We start from the raw sequence: 18,833 nt of genomic DNA, 5'->3' as shown, positions 1-18,833 counted from the left end.
TGTTAGTTACAAAGGGTAAAATAGTATGTTTACAGTGGAGAAACCTAGCATATAGCACCTTGACCAAATAATCAAAGGTCATATCGCCAGTAATTAGACTAACCAGCAGCACATGCATTTTATAAGATGCTCAGAGAGGAACTCAGTTGCACATGTGCAGTATTCTTGCAAACTATATAATCTGAGGAAAAGACAAACCCAAGTTGAGAGACATTTTACGAAATACTTTGTCTGTATTCCAAAATGTCAAGAAATACAGAAAAGATTCAGGAACTGTTTCGGATTACAAGACACTAAGGAGACCTGAAAGCATCATCTTGATTATAATGCATCATCTTGGATTTCCTTTGCTATAAAGGACATAATAGGAACGAATGACAAAATCCAAATAACGTTTGTAGATTAGATAACAGCATGGTGTAAATGTTAAGTTCCAGATTTTGATGATTGTATTGTGGTTTTGTAAGATAATTGTTTTGAGGAAGATACACTGCAGTAATAGACCGGGGCATCATTTCTGCAAGTTACTCTTAAATAGTTCAGAAAAAAACACATACATGCCTACGTACATACATACATACATACGTACATAGAAAGAAAACGTAGCAACATACGAACATTTGGGAAACCTGGGACAAGGTGATCTGGGAATTCTTTGTACCATCCTTGCAATGATCGTTACTCATAGTAACAATAATAGCAGCAAACACCATACCTACTGCCCACCCGGTGCCAGGTATTGTGCTAGCAGCTTTCTGTGTATTACCTCTCAGTATCCATCGATCTCATCTTCCTCTGAATTCCTAGTATTAACAGTCTGCAGTCCCCTGACGACATCTCTCTGACTTTGACTCCATCTCTGATCTCAGCTCATTCTGCATCTCCCCTCCCTCCTTCTATTCCAGCCCCACTGGCCTCCTTGTTCATCTAACACACCAAACATTATCCCTCATCAGGGATATTGTGTTAGCTGTTCACTCTCACTAGGATGCTCTGTGCCTTGACATTGGACCGCCTAGCAGAAATTGTCCACTCAGATCTCCTGTCAAATGTCATTTTACCAAAGAGGACTTTTACAACCATTCAACTTCTTGCCCATCATCAGTTTCTAATCTTTTGCCTACCACTTTCTCTTTACTCTGTTTCATGTTTCTTTATAGCACATGATACATTTAATTTATGGTCTGTCTACCTCTTCACCCCAAATAAACTCCAGGACAGCAAGGATTTTTTTTTTTTCCACTAATGTATTCCCAGAGCCTGGAACAGTGCCTACACGTAGACAATATCAATAAGTATTTGTCAAATGAATGAAGATTGCCCTCTGCCATCTCTTGAATTACATGTATACTAAAACACTTGATGTATTAATCACATCTGAAAGTTTCTCTTCTATGTGGTATCTTTAAGGAATCTAAAAATATGAGCTCTAATCTGGCCCTGTGGTTTAACCAACTTTATTTCTGAGTCTTTCTTAACAATCAAAAATTCTGACCTTTTATCCTATTCAAGCTATCTTTCCGAGCCTTATCTCATTCCCAGTGTTTTTGTAATGAAGAGGAATCCGTGTTGAATGGTAGTCTGATCATGGAGTTCTTGCCCTCTTCATGTATCTGTTGAGTGTAGAGCCCAACAAATAAGCTGGGACTTGTTCTACATACCAGCTGAGACAATGTTAGAACATATTTGTGCCTACCTTTTTTTAAAGGTTAATGCTTTGGTATAAATTAGGGAAGTTTCAAGTTTTTATATCTAATTTTGCAGTTATTAGGATTTTGTTATTTTTGATATATATATTCTAAGGTATATGTTTCACATACTGTTTTAAGATTTTATAAGAATTGTTTGATATTAGCAAAATAAATTTTTTAATAGCAAAATAAATTTTAGTTACCAATTCATAAAACTATGATACTGCTTAGTAAACTAGATGTAAAAGAAATAACTTAAAATTCAAGTGAAAAAAATATTCCTTAAATTCATTAGTGAGGAAAGATGATTGGCATTGCATTTTTATTTGAGGGAGAAGTTTTTAAGATCAAATTTAGAGTGATGAGTCAAGTATACTGTTACATGAAATAATCTGAGTGTATGAGTAAAATCTTATAGCTAAAAATTATGAAGAAAGATTATCAAAATTCAAAAATATTTTTGAACAGCTACTATGTACAAGGGTATCTATTATATGGTGCTATGAGAATACAGAGATGGAAAAAGAATTGGTATTTATTTCAAATAACTTAAAATTTTTGCAGGATGAATAAGAATAATAAAGACTACAATAATGAGAAAATTGGATTATTTATATATAGCAAAACTATTTCTAAATTTTGGGAGAATATCAATAGTATTAGTGATCTGATGACCTAATTGTAACAAATACTTTAGAATAAATGTTTGTCCTGATTGTAATTCTGTAAGAATAGCACTGATTGTATGTTGTATTAGAAGCTTTAAAGAGGAAGTATAGTAGACAGGAATCGAACTCTTCTTCATAACTAGGGGGTGGGGCTTTCCCCCCCTTAACTCCACTGATCTTACATCATAAAGACAACAAGAGTTCTTTGAATCTTCCAATTATAAAAAAAAAAATGTAGACATCTCAGGCAATTACTCCCTAAACTTTCCACACTCAGTTCCCAAAGCCCACGATCCACACTTATGCTGTTCTCTTTCTTTGTCGCAATAAACTGTGCGTCTCCTCCCTCACCTGTGCTGATGCTGCCCTTTCCTGCCTCTCAGGAGCCTAACACTGTTAATTAGGATCTTTCCATCTCTTGTATTTTCAGCTTCTTCCCTCATATCTAGATCCTTCCCATTAGTGTTTAAGAAAACTCAAGTTATTTTTTCCAATTCTGAAAGCCAAACAAGGCAAAACCTCCCTCAAACCACCTAGAAATTCCTACCTTTCTCCTCACTTGTATAGCCAAACTTCTCAGAAGAATCATCTGGGTTCACTGATGATTCTCCATTTCCTCACCTCCCAATTATGTCTCAACCACTCAAACAAGGGACTCTCCTGAAAGTCACCACTGACCTCCCCGTATTAATCGCTGTTAGGCACGGCCAGAGGAATGAGTCGGGAGAGACCAAGATTGGTCTATCAGAATTTATTTGGTGGGACATCAGGCTAGAAAAGACCATAACCCCTTTGAGCAAAAGGGGTATGGAGTTTTGTGGGAAGGGGTAAACGAGGCTGTTCCCCCTTCAATGCTTTGGGGGTGTTTTCGTTGACAAAGGGTTTCAGGGCATGACCAAGCCCTCCAGCTCCTCACCCTGGCCCCAGGTCGCTGTCCAGACTGCCCAGGCCTGCTGATCACAGGCCCCTAGGAGATAAAGCAAGACAGGATCAAGAGAAGATGGCCTAAATATGGCTTAACAATAGCTAAATCCAGGAATGCTTTTTAGTCTTTATCTTACTTGACCCTCTCAGTAGCATTTGATACCATTAGTAGTTCTATCTGCTATAAACTCTTTTTCCTTCGGCTTCCATGACACTAAACTACCCTCACACTTCAGCTATTGCTTCTTAGCCTTCTCTAACAGATAATCCTTTTTCACTTGACCTTTTAATTTTGAAGCCTGTATGCCCTGGAACATGTTAGCAGAGATATAAGCAGGGGCCAGATCGTGTAGGAGTTGACCGAAATATAATAAAAGTATTATTGTCAGTGCTAATAAAATTATACTTTGTATGTGTAATTTCGTAAAATGCTCAATCATGGTGAAATTTTTATTTGCGTAATTTTTATATATTACCATTAAGGAGCAACAAGCATTGAAAAGTACGATCTCCGCACTAATATGTGGACTCCTGTAGCAAATATGAATGGGAGAAGGCTACAATTCGGTGTCGCAGTGTTAGATGACAAACTGTATGTGGTTGGAGGGAGAGATGGACTGAAGACGCTGAACACTGTAGAATGCTACAACCCCAAAACGAAAACTTGGAGTGTGATGCCTCCTATGTCCACACATAGGCATGGCCTCGGTGAGTAGAGCTGCAGACTTGTTCATAATATCGTATATTAGGCTTCCACAGCATTTTTACATTCTGTACTCGGCTGAGGAAGACCAGTGTGGCGGCTGCTGAGTCAGCAGCAGTCACCAAGCTTTCCTTCCCATGCTCTCTGAGAAGCAGAAGCAGAGGAGACAAGCATGAACATAAATGTGTATGTACTACAAGCACAAGGGAAAACATGAATATTTTAGTGTGGCATAATGGACCGACAAGACACCTTTTCACATGTGTGTTCTGTGTTGACAATTACCTAATTGAAATGCTTATTTAAAAATTGTTAGCAGTACTATTTTTCATCTGTATCCCATGGTTTTTAAGCAGAAATGAGTAAAACCCAGAAGAATTTGGAGGTGACACAGAAAATGTAATGATAGAGACTTTTCATTTTTGCATTCAGTAATTCACTGAGCAGACATTGATTAACATGTACTGTGTGCCATGCTCTTTTGCTCTGCAAAAATGTGGAAGACGCTATCTTTACCCTCAAGGAACTGGTGGCTCACTCTGAGATGATTGAAGAGAATTTAGGGATCTTGTATCCCATGATCTCTTTTTTTCTCATAGGAGAAAGAGTAGGTAAAATAGAAAGCATTGTTTGGTGAGAGAGGAGGCAGAAATTAAAATTAAAATTAAAGTTAGATGGGGCTTGATACATATTTTGCATCACCCAGCTTTTGCTGCATAACAAACTACTCTGAAACTTACAAGCTTAAACCAACCACCATTATTTTGGCTCATGGATCTGTGGGTTAGGCAGTTCTGGTCTGGGCTCTCCTGGATGATTTCTGCTGGGTTTTCTCATGATTCTGTGGTAGGCTGGCAGGTTGGATGGTTGATGGTTGATGAAGGATGAATGTGTATGTCTCATCTGGCCATAATTTCTCAAATTAAAATATATTTGTATCACAAAATTTGTATTTGGCCCTCAAGTGTTTCATATTTACTTCTTACCTGACTATGATCATGTCGCACCTCTTCTTAAAACCCTCCACTGGCTCTCCATCTCATGTACAACAAAATTGAAAGTCCTCCTAGGAGCCCAGCCACTCTGCATGATCTGACTCCACACTCTCCATCTCCTCCTTATCCCCCTCGTCACCCTGCCAGCCGAGCTGGCCTTGGCGGGACCGCAGACACACTAAGCGTGCCGCGGGACCTTTTGACTGCCAGTTCCCTTTACCTCATCTTCTCTTCCCTCAGGTATCCCCATAGCTGGTTTCCTAACTTCTTTCACGTGTTTGTTCAAATGTCACTTTATCTGAGAGGTCTCCCCTGACCCTCTCTACCCTTTTAGTCAGCTCTGTTTTCTTATTGGCACTCCCCAATACCTGAAATATATTTTATTTCTGTGTGCTGACTGAAATATCACGTCCATGAGGGCACAGCCCTTATCTGTTAAGATCTATTTAATACCAGGCGTTTAGTAGAAATTCAGTAGGTTTTTGTTGAATACGTGAAGCAATAAGTCTGGCTCAGTTCCCTGGTGATGAATCACATCGAGAGATCATGGTACAACCCTAATTACAGTAAAATCTTGTGGATTTGAATTAATAGGGGTAAAGGAATAAAAATGCTTTTTTCAAATGTATCTTAAATCCATATTGTTGAAAAATGTGTTAAATATGGGAATATGTGCATCTTGTGTAGTGTTTAGTATGCCACAGTTAGACCTCAAAACACTGTCTCAAACTTTTAAGACCAGAGCTACAATGCTTTCTTTCCCTCACTCACCAACATATCTACCAAGATGAGCCATGAGAAAGCCATGAGAAAGTCATAATTTTTTTCTTCATTATAGTTGCATGTTTAAGATTCATTGTACTTATAGTTCAAGTAAAATGTGATTTTTAAGTCATTACTTCTTTCCTGTCTCCTTGTAGGTGTGGCTGTATTGGAAGGTCCCATGTATGCAGTCGGAGGGCATGATGGCTGGAGTTATCTGAATACAGTGGAAAGATGGGACCCTCAGGCTCGCCAGTGGAATTTTGTTGCCACTATGTCCACCCCCAGGAGCACAGTAGGTGTGGCAGTACTAAGTGGAAAGTAAGAAAATATTTAAAGTTCCATTTGAGACACAACAAAGTACATTTGTGAAGTGGCCTCATTTCCAACTTTAAAATACACATAAATAAATCACAAAAGAGAAATACTTTGAGTGATATAAACAAACTAACTTTTAAAATAGTCTCTTTTTATAATAGTCTAAATATAAATAACCGAACAGTAAGTTAGGCTTTCATTCTAACCTGCAGATATTATGAATGTCTAGTTTTTTTTGAGTGAAGAAACTTTATTAAATGTTCAATAAAGTAAAAATCTGGTCATTTATATAGCTTTAAAAGTATATGGTCTTTTAAAAATAGTATCGTCTGTCTCAGTGTTTGCCTAAATAATTCCCTCTATGTCTTTTACTGATTTATCTTTACTTTTACTTCTTTCGTGTCTCAGTAAACCGCTGAAAACTAGAGTGGATTTAGAAAGAGATGCTCCCTTGCCTCGTATGTGCTCTTAATAGAGTAAACAGATTTGGATAGAGCTATTACCAAAGTTCTTGGTAACTCAGAAACTAGACAGGTATCTTTTTCAGGCCTTTCTTCCATAAAAGGAAGCCCTACATGGTTATTACAGTTGTTTGTTGCATGTCTTTACTTAAAAGGCTTAACATCATTTCCAGAAAGAGGAAGGAATCAAGGTTAAAATACAAACTTAAAATTATTTGTAGAATTGTGTTATTATTAAAAGAAAATGAGAAACTATTGGTACTATTTTATGACTTAAGGTCTTGTTTTCTCAGGACCTATTAGTTATATCCAACTTTTTATTTTTTAGCACTATTACAAGTGATAATAAGATAGAGAAATAGAAATTCAATTTTTAAATGTATCTGATCTCCATACCCCTCCCCTCATTTGTTTTAGCTAAAGAAATAACTTCAAAATTCATCACTACATATCTTTCCTAATTCTTTGGTAGAGCTATCAGCCTCCAAAGAATCTAGTAAGTGAGAAAAAAGAAAGAAAACTAAACAGTGTCTTCTCAGTTTTGACCCTTTGGTTTAAACTTTTGGGATTAGTTCATTGTACTAATTCTTGTTCAGTGGCATATTTCTTAGCCCTTATTTCTGGCTAGAAATATTTATTTCTAAAAGAGGACAAAAGAATAACTGCCTCCTCAAAAATCTGATTTCTAGACCTACAGTAGCCTGGAGTTGTAGGCATAAAAATATCTTATCTTACTTTCTTACCTTTTCTTGCTCCCTTATTAGAAATAAGCATTTCAGTCTTTAATCCACCTAAAGTACAATTTATTGAGTTCTGAGGCAACCTAAGAATCATATCAGAAGCTAAGGATGGCTTATCTACTAAATATTAAGACATTTGATTTTGAAAGTATAATGTATCTACATTGTGATTATAACTGGTCTTTCGGGATATCTCCCAAACTTGTCACTTTGCCCTTAACCTTAACTCTCTCTCTCTTGTCTTTCATTTTAGAGACTTACCTAGTGTTGTACCTCAAATACAAATAGGACCATGTCACTTTCCTGCTTAACACCGCTCAGTAGCTTATCTGACCAAGCCTCCTTTATGATCTTGCCTCTGTCCACCTCTCTAGACAACTCTCTCCTCTCCTAGTGCATATTATATTCCAGCAGAACTAACCTATTTGTGAAAAAAACATTTTGCTTCACACTCCTGTTATCTGTTAACCCATGCCATTTCTCTTAGAATGTTGTTTCCCCCACCTTCTTACCTGGCAAACTGAGCATCCTTGAAACTTGTTCAAAAATCACCTCCAGAAAACCTCCGAATCCCACTCCTGTCTCCTCATTCCGCCTCTGCTCATTGTCCATTCCTGCCTTAGCGTTTTTACTGTACATGATTTTGGTGTAATTGTATCACAGCATGTGCCACTGTTACTGTCGTTATTTTCTAGTCCATCGCCTATAGTAGATCATGGTCTTGTGTGACCTGGTCTGACTGTTTGTTCCTTACATCTAGCGCAGTACCCGGCACATAATGTGAAGTGTGCAACCTTGTTGAGGAATATCCTGCTACCACTTAGATGCAGTGGTGCTGTAATCACCCCAAGAAGAGTATGTGTCAGTTCATCAACCAGCATTTTTCTGAGCTTGCTTTAACAAAATAACAATGTTTTAAACTATTTTTGGTGGTTTCCGTTTTTAGGTACATATGCAGAATCTGGGGGAAAAAAAGAAGCTATGTTGTTAGTCAAAAAAACATATGCAACTGATTGAAAAAAATTAATTATGCATCTTCTCTCTATCACTCCTTTGTGATTTAGAACAAATCATTTCTCTGTGCTTCAATTTTTTTAATCTAAAAAATGAAAAGCCTGGATTAATTTTGTGTTATTTTAACTTTCTTTGTAAAGCTTCTTGCTGCAAAATGTAGTTGTTTCTTTAGGGAAGAATTATTTCAATGTCTTGTGAGTTACATTCTGTGTCTTAAAAATTTCAAAGTGTTCAAATTTTATTTCTACGATGTTTGACAGAAAGAAACTTTATTTAGACTTCCAATTGCTCAGGCTACATTTAAGCCACTGGCTGACAAATATTTTTGGCAGTAGAATCTCTCTTTCAAATGAAATCTTATAAAAACCTCAACACTTAAGGCAAATGGAGGTTCAAGTTTATAACTTTATTTTAAATGTATTGTAAGTTCGAGTTTATAGTATTTACTTTTTATGAAAATCAATGTAGAAGAAGTCTGTTTTAAAGAACACCCAGATTATTTCTATGTTTTGTTTTGGTTGTCCAGCATGAGGAAAATCCTGATTCACAATTAAGAAGCTGAAAATGGTAACAGTTATTTTAACTATTAGAGCAATTTAACTGGAATCTCAGGAAACTTCAGTTAAAATTGTTCCAATAGTTTGCAAGTAGGAGAAAAATTTTTTTTAAGTTTAATCTTAACAATAGCTACTAATCATTTGCACTCTCGATCATAATTTTAAAAGTCAGGGAAGACCTAAATCTTACATTAAAAACATATAATATGATATTGTCTCAATTTGACATACTATTTCTCTTTTTATTGTAATGGATACTGTCCTGGGGAAGAAAGATGAATTCTGAATCTTGCATGGTATGTAATTGAGCCAGGTGATATCTTTGAAAATTAAAACCTTTTAAAATTTGAATTTGAAATGAACAAATTTTGGGGACTCCCTCAAGTCCTCCGCAGAATCTTATTCTTAGAAGACCATTGCTTGAGATGATGATTTTCAGAAAGTGTTACCAATACATTTTAACCCTTAATATTAGTGCAGTATAAATGTTGTTTGTATATTTCACATCTCTTAAAAATGCCATTTTCTAAAAGAAAGCAAATAGAGACAGAACTAATTTCTCCCCTTAAACCTTTATACCATGTGTAAAGTACTGTTCAAAGTACTTTCAATTTGATCATCAGTAATCCTATGAGACAGGGCTTCTAGATTTTATGGATAATGAAATTCAGGCAGGTGGAGGTTAAGTAACTTGTCCACAATCACAGCGAGTGATACATGGCAGAACCAGGATTCAAACCTAGAGTCTGACTCTAGAGTTCATGCTCTTAATCTCTGTACTACACCACTTCTGACAGTGAAGAGCCATGAATTCATTGTGAAGAGGGCAGGATACCTTGAAGCATACTGTAGAGTGTGAGAGTGAGTGTGTGTGTGTGTGTGTGTGTGTGTGTGTGTGTGTACCTGTATTTTTAATTACTGATCTTTTCTAGTTGTTGATGCCTTCTAATATTCCATGATCAATATTTAAATAATTATTCTGTCAAGCATTGGTTAAAGGTTAGAACAGTTAATTTTAAGTATAGTAACACAGAAAAGTAGTTTTTAACAGATAAAAAATGTTAACAAAGTTTCAAACAAATTCCAATTTCCATATTATTAATATACTTTAAGTGTGGAACAAGATATTGCTACAACCTTACGTTGCTGTTTAAAATATGGTCATCTTACCCCCGGGATGATGTAGATGCCTGATCACTGCACTGTACATACACCTGAAGCTGAAGCTGAACAATAATGAATGTCAACTACAATTTTATATATATATATAGTTACAAGAAGCGGAGTGCAGCATTAGGAATAGAGACAGTGGAAATGTAATGGCTGTGTGCGATGTCAGAAGGATAGTGGATGGGGGAAGGGGGGTTGACACTGTGTGAGGAATGTAAATGATAAATGTCTATTACATTGTTTTGACACCTGAAACTAATAAAAACAAACAAACAAACAAACAAATAAATAAAAATATAATAAACTATGGTCATCTTATTTAAGAACCAGTTTGAACGGCATAGTGTACTTTAAATGATGAATTAAAATTATGAAATCTGTCTTTAAAATATATTACCACATACAAATACTTCAAATTTTAATGGGCAGAAATTTGGTATAGTTCACATGTTATTTCTTGGGAACAAAATGATAGTTAAATATTAATTAAGGCATCTATAAATTAAAAATGTGTGATCTTTTATATAAGCAATGAACTGAATATATTACTTTTTAAAAAAAACTAATAGAAAAATATCTATGAAGAGCTTCCCAAGAATATAGTAAATGCAGGAAGATTTTGTGCTTAATAAAAATATTTAAATGTTCAAATATTTAAAATATTTTACATCTATTTAGAGTAAAAGATTCAAATTAATGCAGTATATTGATTGGTAATGAATTAAAACCGATCTACTAGGCAGCATTTAGGCCATCAATATGTCATATTTATTTTAGATAACTTGCAGTATCCTTTTCTGCAATTATTTAAATTAATGAAGGATTACTGTCTATACATAACATAATAAATATTAATGTATTTACCGTTGTTTCCAGTTACCCATTTATTCTCCTAGTTCATTATTATAAGTTTGTCCCAGAAGACTACTGACTGTACAACTGTTTATTAATGCAACTATACGTCCAGGTTCTGCTTCTTACTGGGTGACCCCATTCAAGTCTCTTAGTCTCCATGAGCCCCAGTGTTTTCAGTTGTAAAACACGCATACAAGTGGTTTCTTACAGCATAGTTGTGATGATTAAATCAGTGCAGGTGAAGTACCTTGCCTGTGGTAGGTGCTCAGGGCAGGTTTGTTACTTTTCTTTATAACGAAGTCCTATCTTCGTTATTTAAGAAATAAGTCATGTTATAGTTATACACCGTACTTCCTCTATTCTAAGACACACTGTAACACCTCTAAAAATTCAGTGCACCTTACAATTGAGGGTGACTTGTCGAACAGATGTCAAACAGATGCCAACTGTGAAACAGTTGTCAGTGTTTTCATTTGAATTCATTTTCTCTTTTATGTGTACGAAGTGATGTGTAATGTACACGTACACGTACATGTGACACGTACACGTGACACGTACATATGGCCTATAACTGGCAGCATGTCATCTTTCGAATGGCACTGAAATTCAAAGAAACAACCATAGGAATAACCTTCTTGTCTTAAGCATGATAAAAGAACTATTTCTTATTCATCATTCTGTTTGTTCTTTTATAGACTTTATGCAGTTGGTGGTCGTGATGGAAGTTCTTGTCTCAAGTCAGTAGAATGTTTTGATCCTCATACTAATAAGTGGACACTCTGTGCACAAATGTCAAAAAGGAGAGGGGGTGTGGGAGTAACTACCTGGAATGGATTGCTGTATGCTATTGGAGGACACGACGCGCCCGCATCCAACTTGACTTCCAGACTCTCAGACTGTGTGGAAAGGTAATTTCCTGAGAAAGGAAAACTAGGAATAACAAAAACAAATATAAGCCCCTGACACTTCCAGACACATTAATCGTTCTTTATTGAGCATCAGCTACATGCAAGGCAGTTCCTTAGGAGCTTTGCAAACATTGAGTTGTCTGCTGTGGCCATCTCTCATCTGTCTCCAAACTGCCTCCTCAAATTCCTCTTTCATCGTATTCTGCCTACTCAACTTTACCTTAGAATTGATTATATAATTAATTGAATCATATGACAAATTTATTGTGTGCCTATTTTGTGCTGGACACTACCTAATAAGAAAAGAAAAGAAGTTTGATGAATTTTAGAGAGAATGAATTAGGGGCTGGAGGCTAAATAAGAAGTGAAAAGGAGCGGGACATTTCTAACACATTTTGATATAAAATGAAATAATATGAAATAAAACAAAAGGCTAGTAAGGCTTAAAAGCTTCAACAAACCATCCATACTTGCCTCACGGAACTCAAGTATGGTGCCAGGAAAAGAACTTACCATCAGTGGAAGATTTGGACAGTAGTTCAGGCTCCCATCTGTTGTGTTTAATCTAGTTCACGGAATGGAAAAATTGAATGGATTTTGGAGGTAGATTTAATAGGAGCATGTATGGACATTCTAAAATGAAAGGAATATGATTCATTCAGAAACTGAAAGGCTGCCACTGTAGCTAGAGGACAAAGAGTAATGGAGAGAGTGGCAGGAAAGAGGGGAGAACGGGGTGGAAGTAGGGGCAAGTCATGTAGGCTTGAGCCCTTATTAAGGATTTTGGATTTTAAAGAGCAATGAGAAGTTAATGAGCGAGGGGGGCAGGAGAGAGAGTTATTTAATAAATTATAAATAACCAGAAGAGAATAAAAAGTGAAATGAAGATTTCTTGATGACAATGAGTGCTTTCTGTGAAATAATAAGCAAAATTGACTGGTATTTTTGAGAAAGCCGGAATGTTACATCTGCATTTCACCTGTATTGGGTAGAAAATAATTCAGACTATGCTTGTTACATGTTATAATCCAGGGAAGTAATATGGAAGTCTTTATACACTTTATCCCATAAATTACTGCTGACTCACTGTAGTACTACCCCAGTGAAAAGTTGTTCATTGATATAAGAGGTATTAAAAACAAAACATGTCATCTTAGCATGATGTATCTGCTCTTATATTGACAGCTTTAGGCAGTTCTAGTTAACATACTTCATGAAAGGAACGAGAAGGTCCAAAAGTGGACAGCCACCATGATTGAGACTATAAGGCATCTTACGTAGATCTTCACATATTTCCTGAAATTTTCAATAGGCAATTCAAAACCTTAAAGCAGTTTTCAGTATTTACATTTGCTCTTTTGAATAGTGTAATTGTTATGCATCTGTTAAATGAATCTATAATATTGTAAGTTAAAAATTTTCAAGAAAATTATTGATTTTGTTCTTTAAAATATGTTCAAATGTGCTTCACATAGCAGATAAGAAGACAAAAGATAGGCTTAAAGAACAAAACTATGTTTACATAAATTATTGTGAGAACACTAACAGCTCCAGTTATAAAATTTTCTTTCAGATATGACCCCAAAACAGATATGTGGACTGCAGTGGCGTCTATGAGCATTAGCAGAGATGCAGTGGGGGTTTGTTTACTTGGTGATAAATTATATGCCGTTGGAGGGTATGATGGACAGACTTATCTTAATACAGTAGAGGCTTATGATCCCCAGACAAATGAGTGGACCCAGGTATGGCATTTCATTATTACACTTACTCTGTTTTTGTTAAAATAATTCTTTTGCTAAAACAAATCTTGTCAGTCTTTTCCAATATCGCCTCAACATGATAAATTCATCTCTTGTTTAAATATAAGAAAACGAGAGAATGTTTAATTTTATAATATAATGAAAATCCAAAATTACCTTTGAAGTGTAACTTAATACCACTCAACAAATTATTGTTAGTCGGTCTGCTACCGTTCGCTTGCTGGAAATTGATGAGGTGTCCAAGCATTGATAGGTAGAGCTGATAGGACCACAAGAGGGCTATAAAAAAAGGGAGGTGAGATTGTGGGCAATTAGAAACAAAGATAATAGTCAGAAAACTTTGGGGGCACTGGATGGCTTAGCTGGTAAGAGCCCGAGCTCTTGGCAGCAAGGTTGCCAGTTCAATTCTGACATGGGATGGTGGGCTGCACCCCCTGAAACTAAAAATTGAAAACGGTGACTGGACTTGTAGCTGAGCGGCCCCAGCACAACTAGATTGAGGGACAACGACTTAGAACTGGTGGGCCCTGGAGAAACACACTGTTCCCCAATATTACCCCCGCAAAAAAAAAAATTTGAACCACTTACCCATACGTGAACAATAATTTTTCAGTACTCAAGCCACTGATATTTGGGAGCAGATCAAATGTCTGGTCATAACTTAATAAAGATGACAATCCTGAATTATATTAACATGTAAGAAATTTGACCTGGCAAGCTTATTAACATAAAGAGTTCCAACGGTGTGTATTTCTGGGAAGACCTGGTACTTCTAAGAATGATCTTTTGAGATCTATTTTTCCATCATCACCAAGAACAGAATCAGGAATTCTGTGTCCCAATTCAGTATCGGGTACATAAAAGACACTCAGACGTTTAATTGAGCCAAGTTTTTCTTGTAAGAAGCAACAGTAAGTACTGTTAGGAAAACAAAACTTATGAGAATCCCCACTGTCATCGAACTTAACTACTTAGGTAGGTAAGATCTACGTGTGTAAGAGGAGAACCCACAATGTAGAGTGGTTGATATGAAGTGTCCAAGGGTAGAAGAAGGGAGTGGTATATAAAATCAGAGAAAAAAGAAAATGGTTATTGAGAGGGCTTCAGTGAGAAAGAAGCTGGATTTAAGCTGAGCATTAGTGAATTGATCCAATTCAGAATGGTACAAAGAAAGGGGAAAACATGAAAGCAATGTTACTGAAGCAGAAATATGTAAGCTATATTGAGAAAGTGTGGCTGGTTATAAGGATCCATGCTTGAGAACAGTGGGAGTTCATATTGGAGAGGAAGGTTGGGGTCAGGATGGCGGTCTGCGAAGGTCAAGCTAAAGAGTCTGTTAATGAGAAGCCAGTGGAGACTTTTAACCAGGGAGTGATACAATAATACACAGTTCACGTGGCAGCAGTTGGGGACATTCCGAAGATTGCTTCAGTTGTAAGGCTTGAGGAGTTAAATATGTAGATGGATTCAAGAGATATTATATCTGTTCTTTTCTTTATACACTTACTGGGTTGGATTGAGAGGTGCAGCTTCTGAACAAAACAGCAAAGAAATGATCAGAGAGTGTCTAAGAAGGTAATGGAATAGAGCCTTTAAAGAGAGAAGAGAGGGTTTCAACAGTATAAGGAGAATGGAGATGATTTGTCATTCATGAAGTTTTAGGGACCTTTGAGAATGTGACAGAAGCAGAAGCCACCACGTGGTCTAAAAAGTAAAGAGAAGAATAAAAGTAAATGAGGGAGCTTGAGGGGCATATAATTTTAAACTAATGACGATAGAAAGATAACATTTGTTGAGCATGTTTTATATGCCAGCCTTTGTTCTAAGCACTTTAAAGAACTTATTTAATCCTCCCAACAACCCTATTTGGTACGTACTATGATTTCCCCACCATATTGGATGAGGAATCTGAGACAGAGGTTGAATAGCTGACCCAAGGTCACACAGCAGATAAATGGTGGAGTTAGAATTGGACCCAGGGTCTTTTTCAAAATAGAGATGAAATCGAGAGTAGAGAGAGTCCAAGGCTGGAGGCAAAGATGTGAATATGAATGTAGAAAGATACAGAGTTTTTAAGAGAGAGAGAGAAAAAGAGACTTAGATTGAATGACCTTGATCTTGTTTTCTAAGTGATTAAGTGAGCTCTCTTGATAATTTGAGGGCTTGAGTTAAAGCTATGGGAAGGGTTTCATTAGAAATTATGTGATTACTTCCCATCAGCCTCCACCGTGGCAAAAGTAGTCGTGAATGATAACCAAGGAGCCCAGAAAGACGTAGAAGAATCTCTTTCTCAGGGATGTATTTGATTTAAGCCCTTACGCCAGTTATAAGGGAAATCTTTTGCCCAGTATTTGAGACTTGTTATTACAGGTAATATTTGATCATGAATCACTCTGTATCACTATTAATCATATATGACCACATAGTTATTTTGTGTGCATGCCACCTCTATTAATATTTTAAAGCACTTAAATGTGAACTTATAACCATAGTATCTGGAAAATAAATGTTTTTCCATTCAGTGGTCCACCAAAAGGACAAGAGGACATTGGAGAATGAAATGAGATTACAAATTCTTGAGCTACCACCTACCCCACCATCAGCCTTGACCCAAAGTAGGAGGCAACTGAATTGTATTTAATAAATTCTATAACCTAAGCTTTCTAGCTGGCTGTCATGACATCTACTATTCACAATGTAGAGAGTGTCTTGGGTGTTTTGAGAAAATCTGCTAATTATAAACAGATGCTTTGATTTAAATGAGTTAGAGGTCACGCCTAGAATATTGTAAGTAGATATGATTTTTAATAGATTATTTGTTCAGTGAGATATAATAGTGATCAAAACCACTGATTCAAATTGAGGACAACTGAGAATTTTCTTACAATTAAAGTCTGCTATATTCTAAAAATATACTCATTGGTCTGGGTGTGGAGGTGTCAAACTGATTTGAAAGTCATTTTGATGTCATGTATTTGACAGAAACACTTTATGACATACTCCCACATATGCAAGTACAAAGCAAACTTTCTTAGTACTTTATATTAGTCACCCCTTCCCAGATGCTAATGTTTCATTTCTCTTAGGTCAAATGCAGAGTCTTACTGTGTTCAAAGTAGTCTTTCTTTAAAAGACTTTTGTGTTCAAAGTAGTCTATTCTTTCCACACTTTCATTTCCACTATTAATTGCTCAGTGTCTAGGGTAAGTTAAAAAAAAAAAGGACAATAAGTGAAAGATTTAAGAGCTGTTTCCTTATCCATAATAAGATTATATTCCTTCACCCAGCACCCCACTCTTCTATTTCACTGTCATTGAGTTTATTCATCAGGTTTGTTTCCACTACGAGGGAGTTAAATGGATGGTATTTATTATTCAACTACCAACTAAGAAGCAGTAGAATGGGTTTAGATTTTTCAGCCATGCACAGAGAAGGCAGTCAAAAAATGTGAAGTTACTGGTTCCTCTGGAGTGAGCAGATCCAGGCATGCAGTGTATTTTGTGCACTCTCTCTGAGATAACACTTTTCTTACAGGGCCTCTCTAGGTACTACTTGATATGTTCTCCATATTGGTCACCGAGTCGCTTTTCAGTATTCAGCATTTCCTCACATTCATGTTGTACACCATTTTGCCCAAAACATCATGTTTTATGTAGAACGATTCCTGAGCTATAAAAGAGAATACCTTTTTTTTTGCAAAATATACAAGTAATGAATTATTATGTTGTATACCTGCAGCTAATACAATGTTATATTCATATGTCAATTATGTCTCAATTAATAAAAGGAAGAAAATCACCTTTAAAGAGAAGTGAATAATACATAATCATGTGATAACCCAAAACTATGAAAGTTTGACATCAGGAGGAGGGTTAGGGGGAAGGGAGCAGGCCAGCTGGGGCCCCAGGCTTTTGGGGCAGCGGCTGGTGCCAACAAGTATGGACTACTTTAATATTTCACCAACTGGCCTAGTATTGTCAACATGTTTACCTGCAAACCTAACACACACGTTTTTTTGTTTCTTTTTTAGGTTGCTCCACTGTGCCTAGGAAGAGCTGGGGCTTGCGTTGTGACTGTAAAATTGTAATTTAGTGCTTTGTTTTCTAAATGAAGATGTCCTTTTCTTTTGTGAATTTAGTACATTTATTCTACTATCAACAGATACATTTGAAGTAAATTTGCAATGCCACATTCCTGGTACAGCGTGCCTGATCTCAAAGTGAAGATGTTAAAACAAGGGAGGACGAACCAGGATTATACACTTTCATTTCTTAGTGACTCAAACTACAGCTGGTAGATTATGAACACATGTTCCTGATAGAAAATATGAGAAGAAACACACTGCTCGTAAACACAGCTCAGTATTAACTGGGAATTTCATTTCTTAATAATCAGGCACATTTTACTCACATTATCCAGATTTCTTTTATTACAGTACAGATATGCCAGATAAAACTTCCAACATTTTGCTTTGTAACTTTATCATACATGAGTTGTAGTAATTTCTATTAATTTGTTTGCTTGTTTCTTTAACCACAACCACTCTTTTAATGACATAATAAACACTATGCTATATAGTTTTTTCAGAAATAGCTGTATTATATGGGATTTGGTTGTGGATTTCTAAAATGGGGTCAGTCCGATGAATACAGAAATACATTGAATTAAAACAATAATGACCACATAAAAACTTGATGTGACCTTTGGGGTCTATTTAAATATCCATCCTATTACATCTAGTTACATCTAGATTCTCCAAGAACTACATGTTATGATATTCTCAAATTGGAATTGAAACTTGATGTTTTGCATTAAATTTAAGATATGCAAATTTATGTCGAAAAAATAAATGTTATATACCCTATAATGTTCTTTCATCTAGTATTTAATTTTATGGATTTGTTGTCTTTTATAAAAGATATTTTGATTTTCTCTTTTGATATTGACAAAACTGGTTGGATATTCTTCTGTTCTCATCTGTGTTTGCCTCCCCTGCCTTGTTTCTTACGGTTTGCCACAGTTAGTAACCCTTTGTACTTCTTTGTAATCAAACAATTTTGGGGGGAATGGGCTTATTGAATGTTTGAAAAATAAGCTTAAAATGTTTATTACCCAAATTTTTGTACATTTGTAAACTCTAATTACATATGTGAATGTTAATAACTCTCAGTGAATTGTTTATTGTTTGCAAAAATACTCTTGGGCAGTAGCATTTTATGATAAATCCTTTAAGGTATAAGTTATTAATTAATATCTTAATATAAAATGAGTATAAACTAAATGCTCATCTTTTAAAATACAGTGT

At 36.0% G+C, this 18,833-nt stretch overlaps 1 protein-coding gene across 3 annotated transcripts in view; it reads left to right on the top strand.

Annotated features, from left to right (window-relative positions):
- The window catches only part of KLHL5 (kelch like family member 5), a 65,701-nt gene extending 46,937 nt beyond the window's left edge, over nucleotides 1–18,764 (top strand). For all 3 annotated transcript variants that reach the window (XM_033106165.1, XM_033106164.1, XM_033106166.1), the window contains 5 exons: nucleotides 3,767–3,991; nucleotides 5,902–6,064; nucleotides 11,554–11,766; nucleotides 13,340–13,511; nucleotides 17,559–18,764. In XM_033106165.1, coding sequence (XP_032962056.1) covers nucleotides 3,767–3,991; nucleotides 5,902–6,064; nucleotides 11,554–11,766; nucleotides 13,340–13,511; nucleotides 17,559–17,615 — 830 coding nt within the window. In that variant the 3' untranslated portion in view covers nucleotides 17,616–18,764. The remainder of the gene's footprint in view (nucleotides 1–3,766; nucleotides 3,992–5,901; nucleotides 6,065–11,553; nucleotides 11,767–13,339; nucleotides 13,512–17,558) is intronic.
- The last annotated feature ends 69 nt before the right edge of the window (nucleotides 18,765–18,833 follow it).

Source organism: Rhinolophus ferrumequinum, chromosome 5 (assembly GCF_004115265.2).
Source record: "Rhinolophus ferrumequinum isolate MPI-CBG mRhiFer1 chromosome 5, mRhiFer1_v1.p, whole genome shotgun sequence".
Taxonomy (NCBI): Eukaryota; Metazoa; Chordata; class Mammalia; order Chiroptera; family Rhinolophidae; genus Rhinolophus; species Rhinolophus ferrumequinum.
The sequence above is the reverse complement of the archived record's forward strand: the minus strand, read 5'-3'. Positions and strand labels throughout refer to the sequence as shown.